General features: G+C 43.9%; 1 protein-coding gene across 4 annotated transcripts in view; it reads right to left on the reverse strand.

Moving 5' to 3' along the window:
* LOC143324821 (zinc finger protein 516-like) overlaps positions 1-18,984 on the reverse strand; it is a 48,489-nt gene that overhangs the window by 9,700 nt on the left and 19,805 nt on the right. For all 4 annotated transcript variants that reach the window (XM_076737574.1, XM_076737575.1, XM_076737573.1 and 1 more), the window contains exons 2-4: positions 8,881-11,254; positions 3,723-5,069; positions 38-142 (exon numbers count right to left, since the gene is read on the reverse strand). In XM_076737574.1, the coding sequence (XP_076593689.1) occupies positions 38-142; positions 3,723-5,069; positions 8,881-10,642 (3,214 nt within the window). In that variant the 5' untranslated portion in view covers positions 10,643-11,254. The remainder of the gene's footprint in view (positions 1-37; positions 143-3,722; positions 5,070-8,880; positions 11,255-18,984) is intronic.

Genomic DNA, 18,984 nt, shown 5'->3' on the forward strand with positions numbered 1-18,984 from the left:
TTGTATATGTGTGTCACTGTGTTGTGGCTGTATTTACCTGTATGGGATCTCATATGAGTGCGCAGGTGGCTGGGCTGACTGAAACTCTTCCCGCACTCATGGCAGAAATACTGTCCCTGCTGCATGAGAGACCTCAGCATCCCTGATCACACACGGCAAAGAGGAACACACAATTAAACGGAGCAGTGAAGAGCAAATCCACAAAACACCACAGGCTCAACTGAGGTTCAAAAATTCAAAATTCAAAATGTGGCTTTCTTGCTAAACCCATTTTTAACTTTTTTGACTAGTATTGCTCACGTGTTTTGTGCTGTTAGCAGTTTTGATCTCGGAACAATGCCACTCTCTCTTTAAGAAAGGTAAATTGAAAACATAAGCACTTTTTGACATTTCACATGCCATGTAAAGGCCAGTGTGTCCTAAAATCACGCACGCTTTGAATTCCCATGCGAGAGTTCACATGTGAATTTTTCTGAGATGAGTGGTGGAAAGGGTGGACATCAGCATCAGTTTATTCCAAGGCAGAAGACATTTTCACGTGGGAGTGTTTGCGGAGATTGAATGAAGACATAAAGGTCAGTAATGGGCAGAAAGTGAGTGGGAGTACATAAGCACAGATCCTGGCTGGAGCGGTGGAGGTAGGTAGCGTCAGTAGTGGACTCACACAGGAATCATTAGTATGTCTAATGTGTCATTATGAGCGGCTAGCTCCAGGGGCTGGACTGCAGCTGTCACACAGCATCATCTCAGAGGCTGACAGCCAGACACACACAGCACACACACACACCGCATAAATTACAGGCAATTAAAACGCCCCGGCTGTGATGTGCCCGCTCCGCTGCCTGTGTGTCACATGTCAGGTGTGTGTGTGTGTGTGTGTGTGTGTGTGTGTGTGTGTGAGTGTGTGTTTCAAGAGTTGAATCTGTGAGTGTTTGAGTGAGGCACAGGCTGTGGCGCATACTGGCTACATCTACACACAAACACACACACACACACACAAAATGACACAACAATACTCCCATTACATGCACATGCAAGTCAGCTTTACATGTTAATGACCTTAAATGGCAAAACAGAGAAACTTGTTGAATTTTGATGACTTAAAATCTGAAAAATCATGTCATGTGAAGTTAACTTGGCCTGTCAGTATTTAGAAAACACTTGATCTGCAGAGTTCATATGTGATACAACAACAGGATTTAGGAGAACTGGCTGAATTTGATTTGTCGTATTATTGCAACATTTCAGTGATGTGCCTGAGCAGAACTGGACTGAACTTTACTTAAATATTACAAAGCTCATGATTTTAAAACCTCAAATTTACTGGACAGCATCTCTTCTATGAAGAGCATAACTAGATTATTTGCAGGTAAAAAAAAATTTTTTAAATTTTTTTAAAAGACGTTTTTAAGAGATGAATCAGTTAGGTCCATATTATGGCTGATAATTAGCTCATGGCAGATACATCAGTGCTGGCGTGTATATCAGCCAATGGGAAACAAGAAATTGTGCAACAGATATATCAACCCAACTTTGAGCTAATTTAGAAAAGGAGTTATTACTGTTTCACAGTTTGTCCATCAGAGAGCACAGCAAGTGGATCTTTGAAATGTCCAGCTCATTATGTATCACAATGAAAATCAATCAATCAATCAAAGGGATCTGGATCAAGATCGTTTGTTTCGTGTTTATACATATAGAAAAATACTTCTGGCTTATATATTCTGATCAGATTCTTTTCATTCCCAAATATGGACCTCAGTATCTGCCTCAAAAGTCCGTTTTCCGTCGGGCAGCAGTTTTTAATGCTACATGGATTTTACTTGAAGAACAATTTAAAAACAAAAAGAAACCCCCACAGTTAATGAGAGTTCTGAAACTATAATGAGGCAGTATAAGAAAACTGCCACCAGGAAATAAATTGTTAAGGGACATGAAGTCCAACTGTGTTTGGCAAAGTAGACGGAATGCATACCGAGTGGCTCAAAGAGTTCATTCAGCACAAAGAAACCTGTCGTTACATGATGAGCAAAAATGTGACTGCATTTAAGACAGTACATTTTTATCATTTAGATAACTTTTAATGAGGACAGCCATGTTATTATCATGTTTTCATGTTCAGGATTTTTTTTTTTTTTTTGGTCCTGGTGTGCATGTAAATGTGGTCAGAGCAGCTGGAGCCACAGGGACAGCAGCGAGAGGTAAAAGCATTTAAAGGAGGTTGGATGCATTTGATGACACTGACCACTACACACACACACACACACACACACACACACACACACAGATATGCATGTACTCCTGTGACCTCTCTTGCTGACAGATAACAGGCCTGGGGGGGTTTGGGGTTACTTTCGGTGAGGGGGACGTTTGCTGCACAAAGCCCCAGCAGACACATCAACCCCCCGAGCGCTGAGGCTGGTACATACCTGGGCAGTGCCCAGTAGTTATGTGCATGTGTGTGTGGCAGACGATGGGGGGTGTTGGAGGGACACGGCAGGACAAGGAGGACAGGGAGGAGGAGGAGGTGACAGAGAGTGTCTCTGGCAGCCCGACTGCTGGCCTCTGGATACTCTACTTGTACTCTGGGCCGCCAGCCCTTCTCACTGATGCACTAATGAAAGACAAGACAGAGCTGGACGGAAAACACAAGCAGACGCACACACTCATACACACATTACAGAGAGAAACGGGAGAAAGACTCAGTTGCTCAAAAAAGGTCACTTTATAGCATGTGACTCAAAGGGCTAAGGCAGATCGTGACGATATGCGCCTGGACGGGTGACAGCGATGTCATGCGTCTGCTCTGGGGCTGTTGTCTTTGACCCCTGGCTCCATACAGCCCCACTTGACCTCAGAGACACAACTGAAAATGGGCAAATAATGTGGATGTTCGGTAATGACCATTTCCAAAGCAGCTGGTGGGGTAATTATTCTGTCTCATCTCTCTCTTTGCCTCTTATGTTCCCTTTCTCTCTGTTTTGCCTCCCTCCATTCGCATCTGTGCGAGTCTCTCGTCAGGCAGAGCCGTGACCTAAACAGTTTGTGACAGCTTTCTGGGAGAGTGGAGCCGGAGACTAGGCATGCCTCGCAGACCTGAGAGTAGCAAAGGTTCTCTCACGTCTTTCACAGAAAAAAAAAAAAAAAAAAAAGTACACACGCACACACTTCTGCATCTAAAAACCAAAGCACATATGGACACACATGCACAAACACAGACGCTGCCCCAGATACGGCGTTTTATCATATCTCAAAAACATGTGAGCACACGTGTTTGCCCATTTAATGGAGCTCCTCTTCATTATTCAAAACCTTGTCAGAATTGTGCAGTATATGTGTCCGTCAATCACCTTTTGCCAGATGGCGGGTTAGTGTGAGAGACGGGGTATACAGTGCATACGTGAAGTGTGGATGTATGTGGTTGTGGGTGTCTTTTCCTGGTTTAGCCTGTCAAGTTTAGCCAATTGTACTCAGCTCTTCTAACAGCTCAAAACACGATGCTCAGTCAGTGGAAAACATTTCTCTTCAACTCCTGACATTTGGCATTTTCTCCAAAGCAAAGCTCCTCTGGGCGTTTTGTATGTGAGCTGATGAGAGATTTCACAAGACTTTTTCCAAGACGGCCTCTTCTGAACTACCTTATTACAAAGACTTAAACTAACAAAAAAAAAACAACAATATATATCAGTTGGTCAAAAAATGGATCAGGACATGCTCCCTACCAGTGGGATCCAGCAGTGCATTGGCGGCACCCCAGCGGTGGTAGAGGGCAGCCAGTTCATGGGGACTGTAGTTTTTGAGGAAGCTGAGGATGTCTGGTGGCGTCTCCGGTGTCTCTGCGATTGGCTCCTGCTTCACATCTCCACGAGCCTCTGAAGGCAAAGAAGAGGAGGAGGAGGAGGACGAGGAATTCAGCAGAGTGCTTCCATGTGCCTGGGAGGCTCCATAGCTGTGTCCTGCTGTGGAGCTATGGGTGATGGTGCTGGGCCTCATAGCGTTAGCCCGGCTCTGGCTGTGGGAGTTGGGAAGCGGCTGATGAGGGGACCCCCTGGCTCGGCTGTATTCTGCTAGGCCATGTTTGCTGGAAAGCATGAAGCCCAGACCCTCTTGAGGCATTAAATAACGGTCAGCAATCCGTGATGCCGTGGCAGAGCTGGGGCTTGGGGCTGAGGAACGTGAGAGGGCACCAGTGCTCTTCTCCAAGGAGCTGGAGGAAGACAATGAGCCTCCCCGAGGGTAAATATCCACTTTGGGTCTGGATCGAGAGTGATGACTCTGGTCCTCCATGTGTCTTACGCTGCTGCTGCTGGTGCTGCTGCTGCTGCTGCTGCTCGGCCGGACAGGGACTCTCCCAGCTTGGGTGCCTGAGGTGGATGAGGAGCCCCTGGAGGATGAAGAGGAGGGAGTAGAGGAGGATGATGATGATGGCATGGCTGCATGACTTGCTGGCTTACTCTTCTTTTGAACCTCGCTGGAGTAAGTTGGGGGCCGGGTGCGTTGAGCACGCATCACTGGAGGCAGCGGTGGACATTCCTTTCCCTCCAGGACCGGTGGAGGACCAGTCCGTCTCCTGGAAGATAAGAAGTTGTCCCTCGAGGCCTTGGAGCTGTTTTTCAGGGCCCATTTAGGAGCAAGATTTGAGCTACTGCTGTTGATGCGGTGAGCCACAGTCTGGTGCATCCAGAGCACCTCGGGGTAGTGGGTGGAATGAGAACAGAAGGAGCACTTGTGGCTAAGGAGGCTCTTCCTGTCCAGATTTAGGGAGGCTATGCCCCTGCAGCCCTCAGCCCTCACACATAGATCCACAGGGGTCATGCTAGGATCGTGTGGGAAGGATCGAGTTGAAAGGTAAGCAGGAGGGGATGCAGAGTTGTTCAAACCCTGAAGAAGAGCTTTCTTCAGCTTTGGATAACCACTGGGGGTGCCTCTGTCCGAACTGGAGCTGGGGCTGGGAACGGGGCTGGGTCTATCTTCAGGGGCCGCCGGGTGTTGGACACGAACGTGAGTCGAATAGGTCTTGAACTCTGTGGTGACAAAGTCACAAAGGCTGCAGACGTAAGGCTTCTCATCTGTAGGGAAAATGAATGACAGCATAAAGGTCAATGACTGCGAAGAATTCATCTAGATTACACTCTTCTCTAATACCAGCTATCAGTCAGAGCTCATTACAGCTGTGCCAGATTCACATTGTTCCATCTGGATGCAGTTTTGGTGAAGAGCCACCAGGCTGCAGTATTGGCCAGTATTCCAATATCTCCTCATTTCATTTCACATGTGAACGTATCCTGAAATAAAACTGTTACTTCTACAATTACAATGATAATAAACACATCAAACTAAAAATAAACAGTTAATAATTACATCATACCATTATCAGATATTGTTTTGATTTTATATTTGGTTGAAGGTACACAGTGACCCCGTAATGAATAGTACTCCAGTGAAAGTTATGATATTCAGATGTTAAAATTGTGTGAAGATAGGTGTTCATTCATCTCTATGGTAATTATTGGATGTGTTATTATGTTCCATTTGGTATGAATCAAGTACACCATAATATTACAAATTACCATAGAGTTGAATAAACACTGTTTTGACACATAAGACAAATGGGATATTATAAGAAAGCAGAAGGATGGTTTATTTATTGTAAGGCTCTATTACTGTGACTGAACTGGCTTGTGCATGTGTTTCCTGTTCTGAGCCAGTATTGCTTCCTGAAATACAGCTCTATGAATGCCCCACAAGGTGGCGCTTGTGACCTGTCTTCTGGAGTGAATTTGACTTTTGTCGCTGGAAAAGTTTGTTTCTCCCTGAGTGTTCGGGAATGAGGAGAATAAGAATATAAACAAAAATAAGACCTGTGCTAGTAGATGTAGTTATATTCACGGAGGCTAAAAACGGTTTTTAAATGTACATTAATCTTAAATCATGAAAATCATCACGTTTCATTTCAGAGGTTTTGAACATTAAACCACAAAATTATACAGCAGCTGGGTCATAGAGCATTATATCTTACACTCATATATGCACACACTGAAGTATCCAACATATCAGATTCTGCAAGTAGCACATTATGGCACTCTCCACTACCCCTCCTATTTTTCACAATAACACCAGTGACCTGTCATCTGTTTTTCATTTGGCTTCCTGTTGGCAACACTGGCCAACACACACAACTCAGACCGCCAATGTGACGCCCTGGGGCAGCAAGTTTGGTAGGGAAGGTGGTTAAGCTGATGTGTACTGTTTATTGGTCCCTTCTTAGTCAATTATTGACCAGTTGAGTCATAAAAGAAAGACAAAAGTAACTGAATATCATGATTGTCAAGAGCTTTCTGTGCAAAATATTCTTATTCCTTCCAAAATAAAATTCAGTCAGACTTGCACTTGTCAGTCTTGCACATTCACAAATACATAAAAACACACACTAACACAAACCCAGCCCAGCAGGACTCAAAGAGTGAGGCAATTAAGACAAAGTATGCCATCGTGCTGACGGTCTGTCACTGCCGTAACGTTTGTCTTGTAACGGATGAAACAACATGCAGTATCCATCCTTGGAATAAACACAACAACAATCTAAACTATCCATGAAGCCATGTCACAGAAACCTACAAAAGCAACTCCAATTTCACACTTGCATAGAGCCGTGCAAACGAATGCGCAGATGTCAGCTCTCACCAGGAGAGTAACTGAACTGAAAAACACATACAGTGTAGATGTGCATAATGCAAAGCTCCAACAGCCACAGCTGTGTGAATGTTTTTGTTACTGTGCTTGCACAATAATTACCACCAAGCAAAATGCTATTAATCTAAAACTACATATATATGTATATACGTATACATACATATATGTATGTGTGTGTGTGTGTGTGTGTGTGTGTGTGTGTGTGTGAGCAAGCATATATATATATATATATAGCCTATCATATTAATATGTGCATGTACACTGTCACCTCTAATTTGCATTCCCAAAAAGTAGCTAAATGGCTGTAAGGGACATCAGAGTGTTTGTGACTAGAGTGTCCTCTGAGTGTCTCTTTCCCCATTGCCTACATCCCTCTCCATCGGGAGGTGACTCTATAAATAACCAATCCCTCAGACATCAGGCAGCCTGGCTGGCTAAATGGTAAGAAGAGTGGATGAGAGACAGTGGAAGTGTCACAGGAGGTAAGATCAGAGATTAGGAAGGAGTCAGAGGGGACAGGGAGGAAAGGCATAGAGAAAAAGGATGAATGGATGGATAGCAGCCTTTACATCTTGATAAGAACATTCTTTTGGCAAAACCTGGATTATTATATTGTTGGCTTTGTCACAAAGGTTCACAAATTCTATAAAATATAGTCGTAAAAAATTAGCAAATAGTAAAAAAAAATCATCAATAGATCAACATGTCTCTTGATGTTAGAGGCTTTGTACATGCATTTTATATACATTTATGTACAATGTATATGTATATAGCTAAAAAGATCTTGAATTCCAAAAGCAAACAGACCAGACAGTGGGATGCAAACGGTTCGGGAGAGAGTGAAGACTATACAGTCTGTTTGTTACTATAAAGGAAGTTAACCACACCTTTAACTGCCAGAGTACAGTGCTGTTATGGTGTTTCATATGGAATAATTGGTTATTTGTTATACAACAAGCAACACTAGTGAAGAGTGAAAGGAAACACGCAGACAGATTTTCATTGCAAAGACATAAAAAGGAGAGCAAAAAACATATTCACACACAGATAAGGGGGGTGAGGGGAGTTTCCTGAGACAGGAAGACCTGAAATAGCACACAGCTCGATCAGGCCTGAAGAAATGTTGCTGCTATTTTTGAATGTCTGTGCTAACAGGGAGGAATGGAAGCAATCAGTACACTTCTTAGCCATCCACTACCCGAACCTGTACAAATAGTGTTTTCAGAGGGTTTAAAAGTTAAAAGACACAGGCCAGAGAGCTCTGAGGCGCTGCATACACAGGAATCTTCCCTTTAGCATATTTTGGCCATGATTATGGGTGTTTTGCCCTCGCATGGGTAGGCTTTCTTTTTTTGCTCTGCAGTGTTTATTGGTTGAGGAGGTGAAAATATGATAGGCATTCCAAAAATGCCATCTCCTCCACTGACATGCCTACCACTGCTGACAAAGTTTCACTTAACGGTTAGTTTTATTGCTCTATGATACAAAACAATTGCAGTGTTGTGAACAGAAATTTTAATGGCAGTTAAACTTTATTGACCATAGCTTACAGTATTTTTGTGCAACACTCTATAAAAGAGTGGAAGTCTAATGCAATTTCTACATTTGGCCACATGGTGGCTCTAGCTCCCGCTCCATAGAGACTGATGAGCTGAGGAGAGGCACCTACACAAAGCACATTTCATCAACAGATGTTTACTACAGAGTGACAGAGTCAGAGGCTCGAGTGGGAGGCTTGAAAAGGGCTACAGTCATTTCTGCCACTAAAAATCCTTCAGACATTTTTCTACTTACTTACTGAACTTATGTGTGTATCATACCATTACTTGTATAACGGTTAGATTTCCCCATTGTTTTATGCTAGAAAATTAAGTCAGTATCTTAAAAAGACAAATAGACTACTGACTTGGTCATGGTGGCCATAAGCAACAGTAACAAAGGACCTCCAGTTTTTGTTATTGAATTGTTATAGATAAAAAACTCCAAACTCTGGGTCCCAAGATCACATCATACTATAATCACACATTAACACAATTAAATTATGCTGAATATGTGACCAAATGATTGAAACAATAAGTTCCAATCAATCTGAGGGTAAGTTTCCCAACATTGTTCCTTTGATTGCAGGTGATCTCTTCAAATCAAAGTACATGAAAACAAACAAGATACACCCACAGAAAAACTAACCTGCAATGTCTCCAGAGTTGGCGGTACCCATCTCTGAGGCCTGATCTCCAAGGGTAGAGGCTGGTGGAGAGTCTCCATACCCAGGAGTGTTGGGCCGGCTAGGGGAGCCTGACTCCGGATCACTGGTGGAGCCCCATCGGTCATCTCTTGTAGTTCTTTCCTTATCTCCCACAGATGCCCTACCTCCATCCTTTCTGTGGACACGCTGGTGGACAATCATCTGGTGACGACTGCGGAACACCTTCCCACACTCAAAGCACTCGTTGGACTTGGCAGAGGCTTGTGACTGCGATGATCGGCGTCGGTCCTGGCGGGACAAAGGCCGGTACTCGGAGTCGCTGAGGCTCTCTGGTGTGCGGTCACCTGAAGAAGCATGGCTTCCCAAACCAGAGCTGCTGCGTCGCCCCGAGCTACGTTTCTCTTGGCCTTGCAGAACATAACGGCTGCTCTCCTTTTCAAAAACCACGGCAGCTCCGGTGAAGACTTCCTCCCCCATACTTCCTCCCCCATAGGAGGCCTTGCAATTCGGCTCGACTGGCTCCACAACCCTCCCTTTAGTAGCTAATTGCCAGGCCTGGTAGCTGCAAACTGGATCTAGCTCTGGGATTCTTTGACCTAGCATCTTCTTTTCATTCTCCTCTTCTTCATCCAGGTTCTTTTCCTCAACAGGCTGGAGGTTTAAGAAGTCAAGGTAACGTCTCTTAGCGGCTGGTGAGTCCTCATCATCACTCAGTCTGCACTGGTTCTGGGATTTCCTGCCGTAGTTAAGACTATGGACCTTTTCATGGGCCCTCAGGCTCTCTCTGCTGTGGAACAGGTTCCCACATTTGGAACACATTTGATAGATGGATGTAACAGAGCCAGTGACAATATCAGGATCCTGGGCTACGTCATTGATGGTAGCTGGATGCTCAGCTGAATCTGCTTTTGACCTTGACCTGGATTTGGTGTTGTGTGTTTTCATGTGCGATTTGAGAAACCAAGCTTCGCGGAAGCGTCGTCCACAAATACGACAGCAGTGATCCAGGATTCCTGCATGTTTCTTCATGTGTGACTTCAGAAACCAGGCCTGGGTAAAGACCTGGCCACAGGTCTCACAGGGGAAGGTCCCATCACTCTGGGGTTGGGGAGCATCAGGTTCGACCACAGCCTCTTCCTTAACAGTGGTCTCCTCTGTGTCTGCTGTTATGTGAACCTTTTCAATATGGCTGAGGAGCTGGTCTTCTCGCAGAGCCTCGTAGCCACACAGACGGCAACAGTAAGGCCTCTGGTCAGTAACAGACTTCTCTCTTTTCATGCTCCTCCCAGGCAATTTCCTCCGACTCTCCTCACCACTATCCCCATTGATCACCCGGTTACAGGCTGAGCTGCTCTTAGTTGGACTTGTACCTCCATCGAGACCCTCTGAAACACTCATCTCCTCCTCCTCGGCCCCAGCCTCTTCATCCTCATTGGTGTGGTGACTTGAGAGTGTTCCCAGTTTGTGGCTGCGAATGTGAACTTTGAGGTTGCCTTTCTGAGACGCCCTGTGGTCGCAGTAGGGGCATTTGTATGGGCGCGCACCTGTATGACGCCTCATGTGCTGCGACAAAGAGCTGAGGAATGGGAAGCTACGTCCACAGATGTTGCAATCATAGGCCCCGGGGACTTTGTCATCCTCAACGTCAACATCATTTCCAGGGCTGACCTTGTCTCCAACCAGCTTTTCCTTCTGACCTCCCGCCTGGGTCTCCATCATCTCCACACTGTCTCTAGGATTCATTGTACAAACTAAACTACCGTGTCTATCTGGCCTCTCACAAGCTCAATAAAACTTGAAACTACTGCTATCTGCAGTTGCACATCTAGGGATGTCTCGTGTGCCTTTGTTGGTCGGTTAAAATGCTATCTGTCTTCAATCATCCAGAGATCAAGCTGCTTACACAGCAGCTCAGTTAGCACTCTCCAGCTACTGGGTGCAACACCATCTATCCATCTTCATCAAGTACCGCCAGTGAATCAGTGGCTCAAACTATCTGCATGCCACTGACACCATAGAAAGCAATGTACGTAGCTTTATCATTTACTTAGACACATTTAGTAAAATGTAAACTCTTCACGCTAAATGAGTCCCAGCATGTAAATCATAACTGACATTTAATAGTCTCTTGTCAAAATAAGGTGGAGGTTTTCACTGAATTCCAGGTCATCACTGTGTCAGAGGAGAGATGTTGTGAGAGATCTTTTCATCAGCGAAGCTAATCCACCACGCTTCTTTTCATCATTTTATTGGCTTCTCTTCATTCTCTTCGGTTTTCAAGCACATTAGCAGCTTTCAGGTCATATAACATTGAGCTCCCCATAGCACAGCCTGCACCAACTGTGCATCATTCACCTGAGAATGAAAGAGAGAGTTGGAGGGAGATGAAGAGGGGGATGAAGAGGGGAGAGGGGTGAGAAAAGAGACAAAGCACATGTAAGTTAACTATTTCAAAGGCATTTTCAGTTACCATTTGCATACACAGCTAAGATAGCTACAGTATGTAGGAGGATTGTATATGTCAGAAGGTAGAACAGCCTAAACTAAGTAAACTCCACTTGGTGATCATATTAAGCAAACCAACAGAAGAAATAAAACAAAATCAATCTTTAGAAACATGTGCATTTGTGTTTTTTGGGTAAGACTGCAAATGGTAACACTCTAGCAACTTATGATTAAAAGTGTTAAGTGAAAATGACACCAGCAGCTGTAATTTTATTTACAATGTTTTATTGACAGATTGTTTATGCTTTCTTAATACTCTAAATCCATTGTAACCTATATGAGTCTGACTTTGCCTAATAAAGATTTCCATCAGTTAAATTAAGTGTAAGTGGGTCATTATCATATACAGTATATAGTCTATTATGTATATGTGGCACCACTATGCACGTGCATGTATGTGTGTGTTGTGCTTGTGCAAGAGCTGTGCAGGGCTCGGGGGCTCTGACGCCACACTGGCTGAGTCGACACTTTACACAATCAGGGTGGGGGGTGTGGGGTGGGGGCTGTGTTCACATCAGCAAGATCAGCAGTGCCACCATATTCCCTCCCCATACTGGCCTCACGCACCCGCCTCAACTGACACAATCACATGACAGGGATCTTAAGTACACAACAGGAAGTGGCTCTTCAGACAGTTTGCTTTGCTCTATTTCTCAAACTGGAGCTGAATGGGGTCAGGGAGGGAGTCAAACAGAAAGAGAAAGAAAGAGGGTGATAAGAAGAGAAAGATAAACACTTCACTAATTTCATAATTCATATATTTCCTTCAATGGCTGGAATATTTGTAGCACTTGCATACTGAAACGCTTCTGAGTTAGTTTGCTCTACTACTGTTGTTTTGAAACCTTAAAATCTGCTGTAATTTATATGCATACATACATTGTACTATGTTATACACATGTCAAACCTGTATTCACCACATTTTTTTATGAAAGCCTTTTATTTTTTTCTCCCTACAAATCTTCTCACAAGAATCAATCAAGGTTCATCACATCTTTATTCTGTTCTCCCTGCGAGGTCAGTGATGGCATCGTTAAACGACTCTGCTCTCAGTTGTACCTTTTGGATCAAACTGACACATATTTTACTAGAGTGTTAATTTCAGCAGATGCTGGAGCCTGAAAGTGTGGACTATATGAAACGTGACTGACAGCATTATTACAGGCTATTATATAAAGTGCCAGAGCCCATAAGCTGAGTTACTGCCAGGCTCTAATTATAAGTGGATAATTGATCATAATCATAAGAGGATAAGGTGGTGGAGGAGGGAAGTTAGCACAAGAACAATCATATGTCTTTAACTCTCATACTGAAAATGACTACCCTGCTCCAGAGCCACCTATCTATCGAGAATGATTTATGCTATTGAAATCAGCGCGGCCTCAATGGTTCACCATGCTTCCTCCTGGAGTGCTTAGTAAGCTCAGGCGTCCAGCTAACAAGAACAGCACAGTTCCAGCCAGAAGTGCAGCTGTGGCTGACATTATTTTGAAACAAAATGTATTTTGGGATCCAGAGCTTTCATAGTCTATAATATACAAGGCTTTATCAATGTCAATCTAAAAAAGGACAGAGGCTCACTATTTTTGCTTGCATTTGAAAACTCCTTTTTACATTTTAGCCATGCTAGCGGTGTGGCTCTATGGATGGCACTGACATTCTGCTGGCCAGACTGAAATATCTCTACAACTACTTCACAGATTGCCACTAGAGTTTCTACATACATTCATGTTCCCCAGCGGATGAATCCTAATTTCTTCTAGCGGCACCAGCAGGTCAAAGTTTTCTCTTATTCTCAACATTAACTTGATGGATTGGCGCAAAATTTGGCAGAGACATTCACAGGACTTAATGCTTGTTTCTTTCTAGTACCACTACGACGTTCACATTTGTGGTTTTGAGTGAAACGTTTGAGCAACTGTGGGACGGATTGCCCTGAAATCTGGTAGAGACATTATATTGCTCCGTCTTGGAATGAACTGTAGTCCCTTTGCTTACCTCCTGATTTTTCATCTAGAGACACCATCAGGTCAAAATTTCAATTTGTCCAATACTTTTGAAATGAAAAATAGAGAAAAAGGAAAACAGCCATAAACTTGATGCACCACTTAAATAAGGAACGACAAAGCTGAGGGGAATCTCATCCAGTGCATGACAAGATAGACAATCAGGTGCTGATGGACATAAACTGGCTAAAGAAGGACCGCAAGCCCTTCCAACCTCATCTATCCATCCACGTTAGTTTTCCCTCCATTTGTCCCATCTGCTCTCTGTCTCCACATCCTAGTGTCACTCATTAGTACTTAGTAGTTTCTTCCAGCTCTGGCACTAAAAACAGAAGATAATAATCTTATTTCCTATTAAATGGCCTAACTGATTGGGGGTCAGGAGGGCTGGAGGGGGTTGAGACTATTCAGCAGTAAGCCTGTCATGTAGCAGACAGTCGCATGTGCAAATTGAAATGTAATGAGATTAGCCTCCAGAAGGGAAACAATGCAGGCTCCTCGCCACATGGGCAAAGTGGGGGAAAAAAATTACAAATTGGCTTAAGGAGAGAGAAACTGATGATAACCAATCATCGAAGTCATCAAAAAAGAGAAGACGCAACAAAGCTTTGTTAAAGGCCAACATGGTTAGGGTTAACCTCTCTCTCTCTCTCTCTCTCTCTCTCTCTCACACACACACACACACACACACACACACACACACACACAAACACACACACACAAACACACAAGGATTAGTGTGTAGACTGGTGTGTTGCTTTTTTCTTGCAGGAAAATGACCATCTTTAAACCCCGTCAAGAAGTGTAACCCTAGTTGGGAACGTCATAGGTCTGATATTAGACATGCCATTAATGGACACTTGAGCTTCCCTACCATGAGTCACTGGGAGTGAGCGGAGGCCTACACTCAGCTGATAATGACTGCAGTGTCAAACACAAACAAACTGCTCTTTTTTTCCTCCATCCTTGCATGCTCAACCTCTGCTGTTCTGCTTTCTGAACGTTGAACTGTAGCAGCTGAGGTCCAGCAAGAGGAGGAAATCCACTCTTATTTTCCCATCCCTTCGCAACCATTTCAGAACAGCTTGGCTATTTCTGTTCCCGAGGCTCCTGAGGTTCACATCTGGAGTGAGTCTCGAGACAAACAGTGTCAAACTGTGCATACAGGCCAGCAGAGAACCTGCTAACAGCTGCACGGTTTTCTGTTTTGTATTTGTTTTCACACATTAGTGCTGTCACACACCCAGAGGTTTAACTTAAAAAATATGTTGAATATCAGTAGTAACATGAAAAACACACAAAAAAAAATGATCAGGCAGTACAATAACTTGGCCAGTTCTGTAGAAACTTTGGATGTTAATTAGAGTTTTTTTGGACTCTCTCAGTGAAACAGCTCAATACCTGTCAACAAGACAACAAGTTCTAACTTTACCTGTGCCAGCCATTGTTGAAAGCTGCTCGGTTGCTCCCTCTAGAGGCCACCAATTCAGCTTTCAGAACACATTTGGTGCAATAATGTGAAATAAAATATTCAAATTTGGTTTTAAAATAGAGCTACTGCAGTCTGCTATTAAAAGAGCATTGCTTTTTAACAAAGAGCCACAGTAACCTCACTGCTTTGCTCCTCTGTGATAGAAAACACTGTCATCCAGCCAGGAAGCACCTTCATCATAGCAATCATCTCAGAGGCAGCCATGACACAAATCTCCTGCACCCAAGGGTGCGGAGATTGGCTTTCATAACACACTGACTCACTCACGCTGTCACCTTATCACTGATAATGACTGTAGGTCGTTCTCGTGTGGGACATCCTTCAGCCGTGATGGGATCCGTGTCCCTCCCACACGGCAGCACAGAGACGAGCATTTGAGGTTAAGAAAAAATAGACGGCGGGGGAAAAATAAAGAGTGGACCTCTTGTTTAAACACGCACACACTCACGCATACATGCAGGGGGACTGAGGAATTAAGAAGCAAAACAGAGGGCGCTTTTAATGTTGTCCACACACACATCTTTTCAAAGTCTATATGTGCACACTGTGAGCTTTTAACACTATTTCATACAGGCAGCATTGAGAGCTTAATGACCCATACAGAGAGCTGCTCACACACACGCAGACACACACACACTAACGCATACACTGTTTCACGGAGCATAACATACAGAGAGCACTTTACAAAAAACCTTGCTGTCCTCTGTACAGTTGCTCATAAAGTGGAGACATTCAGTGCTCAGAGTGGGATAGCGGGGATGGTATGGAGTCTTTAACACACACACACAAACACACACACGCACACAGTGCAGAGCCAGTGTATTCTCAGACCAATCAATAATCCATTATGAACAAACTGCTCTTCACCTCACACCCCGCTCTAAACCGGCAGACAAAGAGGTCTGCTGCAAGCTCCATGATGAACAGAGAGTGAGAGGGGGAACGCACAGCTGGATGCACACCCACACACACCTACAGGCTGTTTGCAAAGCACACACGCTGGAGCTTGAGGACTTTTTTTAGGGTGACGAACATGTCAACTGTGGAACAAAAAAAAACTCTTTTTGTGACTTTTGTGTTGACAGACAAGGTTCTGCTTCAACTGCTGTTAAATACTGGAGTTACCTCCCATACATCACATATACAAACTCTGAGAGGGTGAAAACACATGCATCAAAGCTCTTCTCTTCTTTTTATATGAAAACTATAAACAACAGGACACTTTGCTGTTCATGTATTTATGTAAATGACATACTTTCACATACTTGAACCTGGAATGTATTCACAAAGAATTTTGCTGTGTACATTATTCCTGCATTCTTATTACTATATTGTTAACATGCATGTGCTCATTCCAGCATTAACTTACATAACTCACATACTTGTACATAACCACATCTGGCCATGTATGCATTTCTCTCTGTGTGTGTGTGTGTGTGTGTGTGTGTGTGTGTGTGTGTGTGTGTGTGTAAGCTAGATGGGACAATCCTTTAGAGACTAAATGCAGATGGATGTAGTGCAGCTGAATGCTTAAGTCAGTTTTGTTCCAGTGTTGTACTGGATGCTTCCTGATTTAGGTCTGTTCTGACTCTAGATTGTGTCCAAAAGTGACTTCAGTTTGACTAGAATGGCAGCTCATTACGTCAACTTTAGCTCCTTTTTTCACTCTATTTTAACTCACATTTTGGCTAAGGAACCATATGACAGATTTTGGTCTAGTTTGGCTCATTGGTGCTCATTTGAGCCATTTTTGTTTGACATTGAGTAGGAAAAAAAACATGTACACACACATCACTGGATCTAATGATGTCTGTTTTCCACACAGCACCATGCAGGTATTCCAATTGTGAGGGAATTTGTTTTAGTTTGACTGAGGTTTGGTAGTTTGGCTCGAGTTTGATTGACCAGACTCCTGTCTGGACTCAAAACTGATTTAAATTTAGATCTAATGTAGGACAAGTTTGGATTTGGTCTACAACCAATATGGATCCAGTTTGGGCCTAGTTGTGTTTTAGTTTTGGTCTAGTTTCCCTCTAGTTGGGGTCTGTCTCTGGTCTGTCAGAGCAGGTCATGCTCATAAGCAGGAAGAGCAGTGGGGGGCTTTGTGGCATTGTTGGGGTCTCCAATTCCCATCCTATCCCTAGTTCCATCCCTGCCCCCCCATCTCTTAAACCCAGCCAGAACAATAGAGGGGGTCCACGCTGTCTGTCCCTTCTCAACCCCTCCCTTCTGATAAATAGGCTGAGAGGGGATCCTGCCTGCCTACTCTATTTGCGTGAGAAGGGCTTTTGGATAGAAAAGAGTCCACAGGGTCCGTGCATGTGTGTGTGTGTGTGTGTGTGTGTGTGTGTGTGTGTGTGTGTGTGTGTGTAAGGAAGTGGCAGGTGTTTGGGTCAATACTGTCATGTCACATTTTGGTGACCGGTCCATGCTAGTGGGATTACTGGACGGGTCAGGAGGAGAAGGGGACTGTTCTCAGCCCTACAAAGTACACTACAGAGTACACAACAGAGTACATTACACACTAACAAAACTACTTTAGAGTAAGTGATGGAAACAGCTTCCTGTTTACACTGATCACTGTGCACCTGTATGTTGCTCTTTGACTGTTGCATTTCATACTGTTCTGTATTTTCCTGACATATTTTTTCTGGATTTTTGACCAATGAGCATAAATGACTTAAATTTATTTATCTGTTTTTAAATGCATGCCTTTTTTTTTTACTCCTCTTGCTTTTTAAATTTTTACTAACCTGATCAACATAGAGAGATACCTGCTACAATAATTTCGCTCAACAAGAACAAGAGCTGCCTGCTCTCATGGGCCCGACCATCTTCTCCAGCTTCCAATGGGACTCAGTGTGCGTGTGTGTGTGTGCGTGCGTATGCATGTGTGTGCATGTGCATGTGTGTGCGTGTGCATGTGTGTGCGTGTGCATGCTTCCCTCCCCCCTCCTTCTCAAACTCTGACTGTTTTTCTCACACCGCTCGTTAACCCCTGGGTGCTCCTGCCCATAGAACTCCCCCTTGCACCACAGCAGCATTCCTCACACACACACACACACACACACACACACACACACACACACACACATACAAACACACACTGAGATCTAGTGTCAGTGTGCAACGCAGACTAAACTATCATTACATGATCTTAACTCCCTTACAGTTCACTAACAATAGACATTCTCACTGCATAAAGTCTTCTTGAGCAGGTTTGCTGCTTTTAATCATTCGTCTCCTAAACCCAACTTTTACCCTGACCTAGACCTTAATCTAACGATAAACCTAAATCCAAATCTTAATCCTGAACTACCAGACTAGATGTAAGGATGATCAAAATGTGCTTATGTAACAGGTTCTTGCTCATTTTCCCTAGAAGGATAGACATTTAAGAACACCCAAACATCCACAAACAAGTTACAACCGTGCTTAATCAAAGATGACATGTCTCATTATTTTCTGTCGGATCCATTCGCATGGCTGTGTACCCGTCACAGTAAAGGCATGGAGAGGCAGTATGTGCCGGAGCTGCATGGAGCAGAAACAGAGCAGGAGCAGAGGTAAAACCAGCGCCACTGCAACCTGTTGGAGTAATAGCGGTGAAAGCAGAAGAGGCACTCATGGTAATACTGTTCGATTTAAATCTAAATTGAAACTCCTCCATCCCTTTTCACTCCATGCCCAGTTGTCCACTCCTCTCAGAACTCTCCCTGCCTTCTCCCTCCTCTTCTCTGCGCTCCCCCATCCGTCTGCAGCCCTGAACAACCTCTGAAACTGAACCTAAATCAGTCTCTCTGAAGTGTAATTAGACCACTGACCTCAAAGCTGGCAACCAGTCTTTCACACTGTCACACTTTCTGATATAACCATTTTATTTTGCCGCTCAAGATGGCCCAGTGGTGAGTGAGTTTACACGCACACACATCGCTCACGCACGCAGACAACATGATGGAATGGATCCAATGTTGCCGGATTACCTGCCAGAGTGTTCTTTAGCAAGACAGAGTACATATTTCAAGCTAATCACGCTGTTTTGTATAAATGGGCATCTGTGGTCTGGCATAAATGGTCGGGAC

This window comes from Chaetodon auriga, chromosome 8, assembly GCF_051107435.1.
Source record: "Chaetodon auriga isolate fChaAug3 chromosome 8, fChaAug3.hap1, whole genome shotgun sequence".
NCBI lineage: Eukaryota > Metazoa > Chordata > Actinopteri > Chaetodontiformes > Chaetodontidae > Chaetodon > Chaetodon auriga.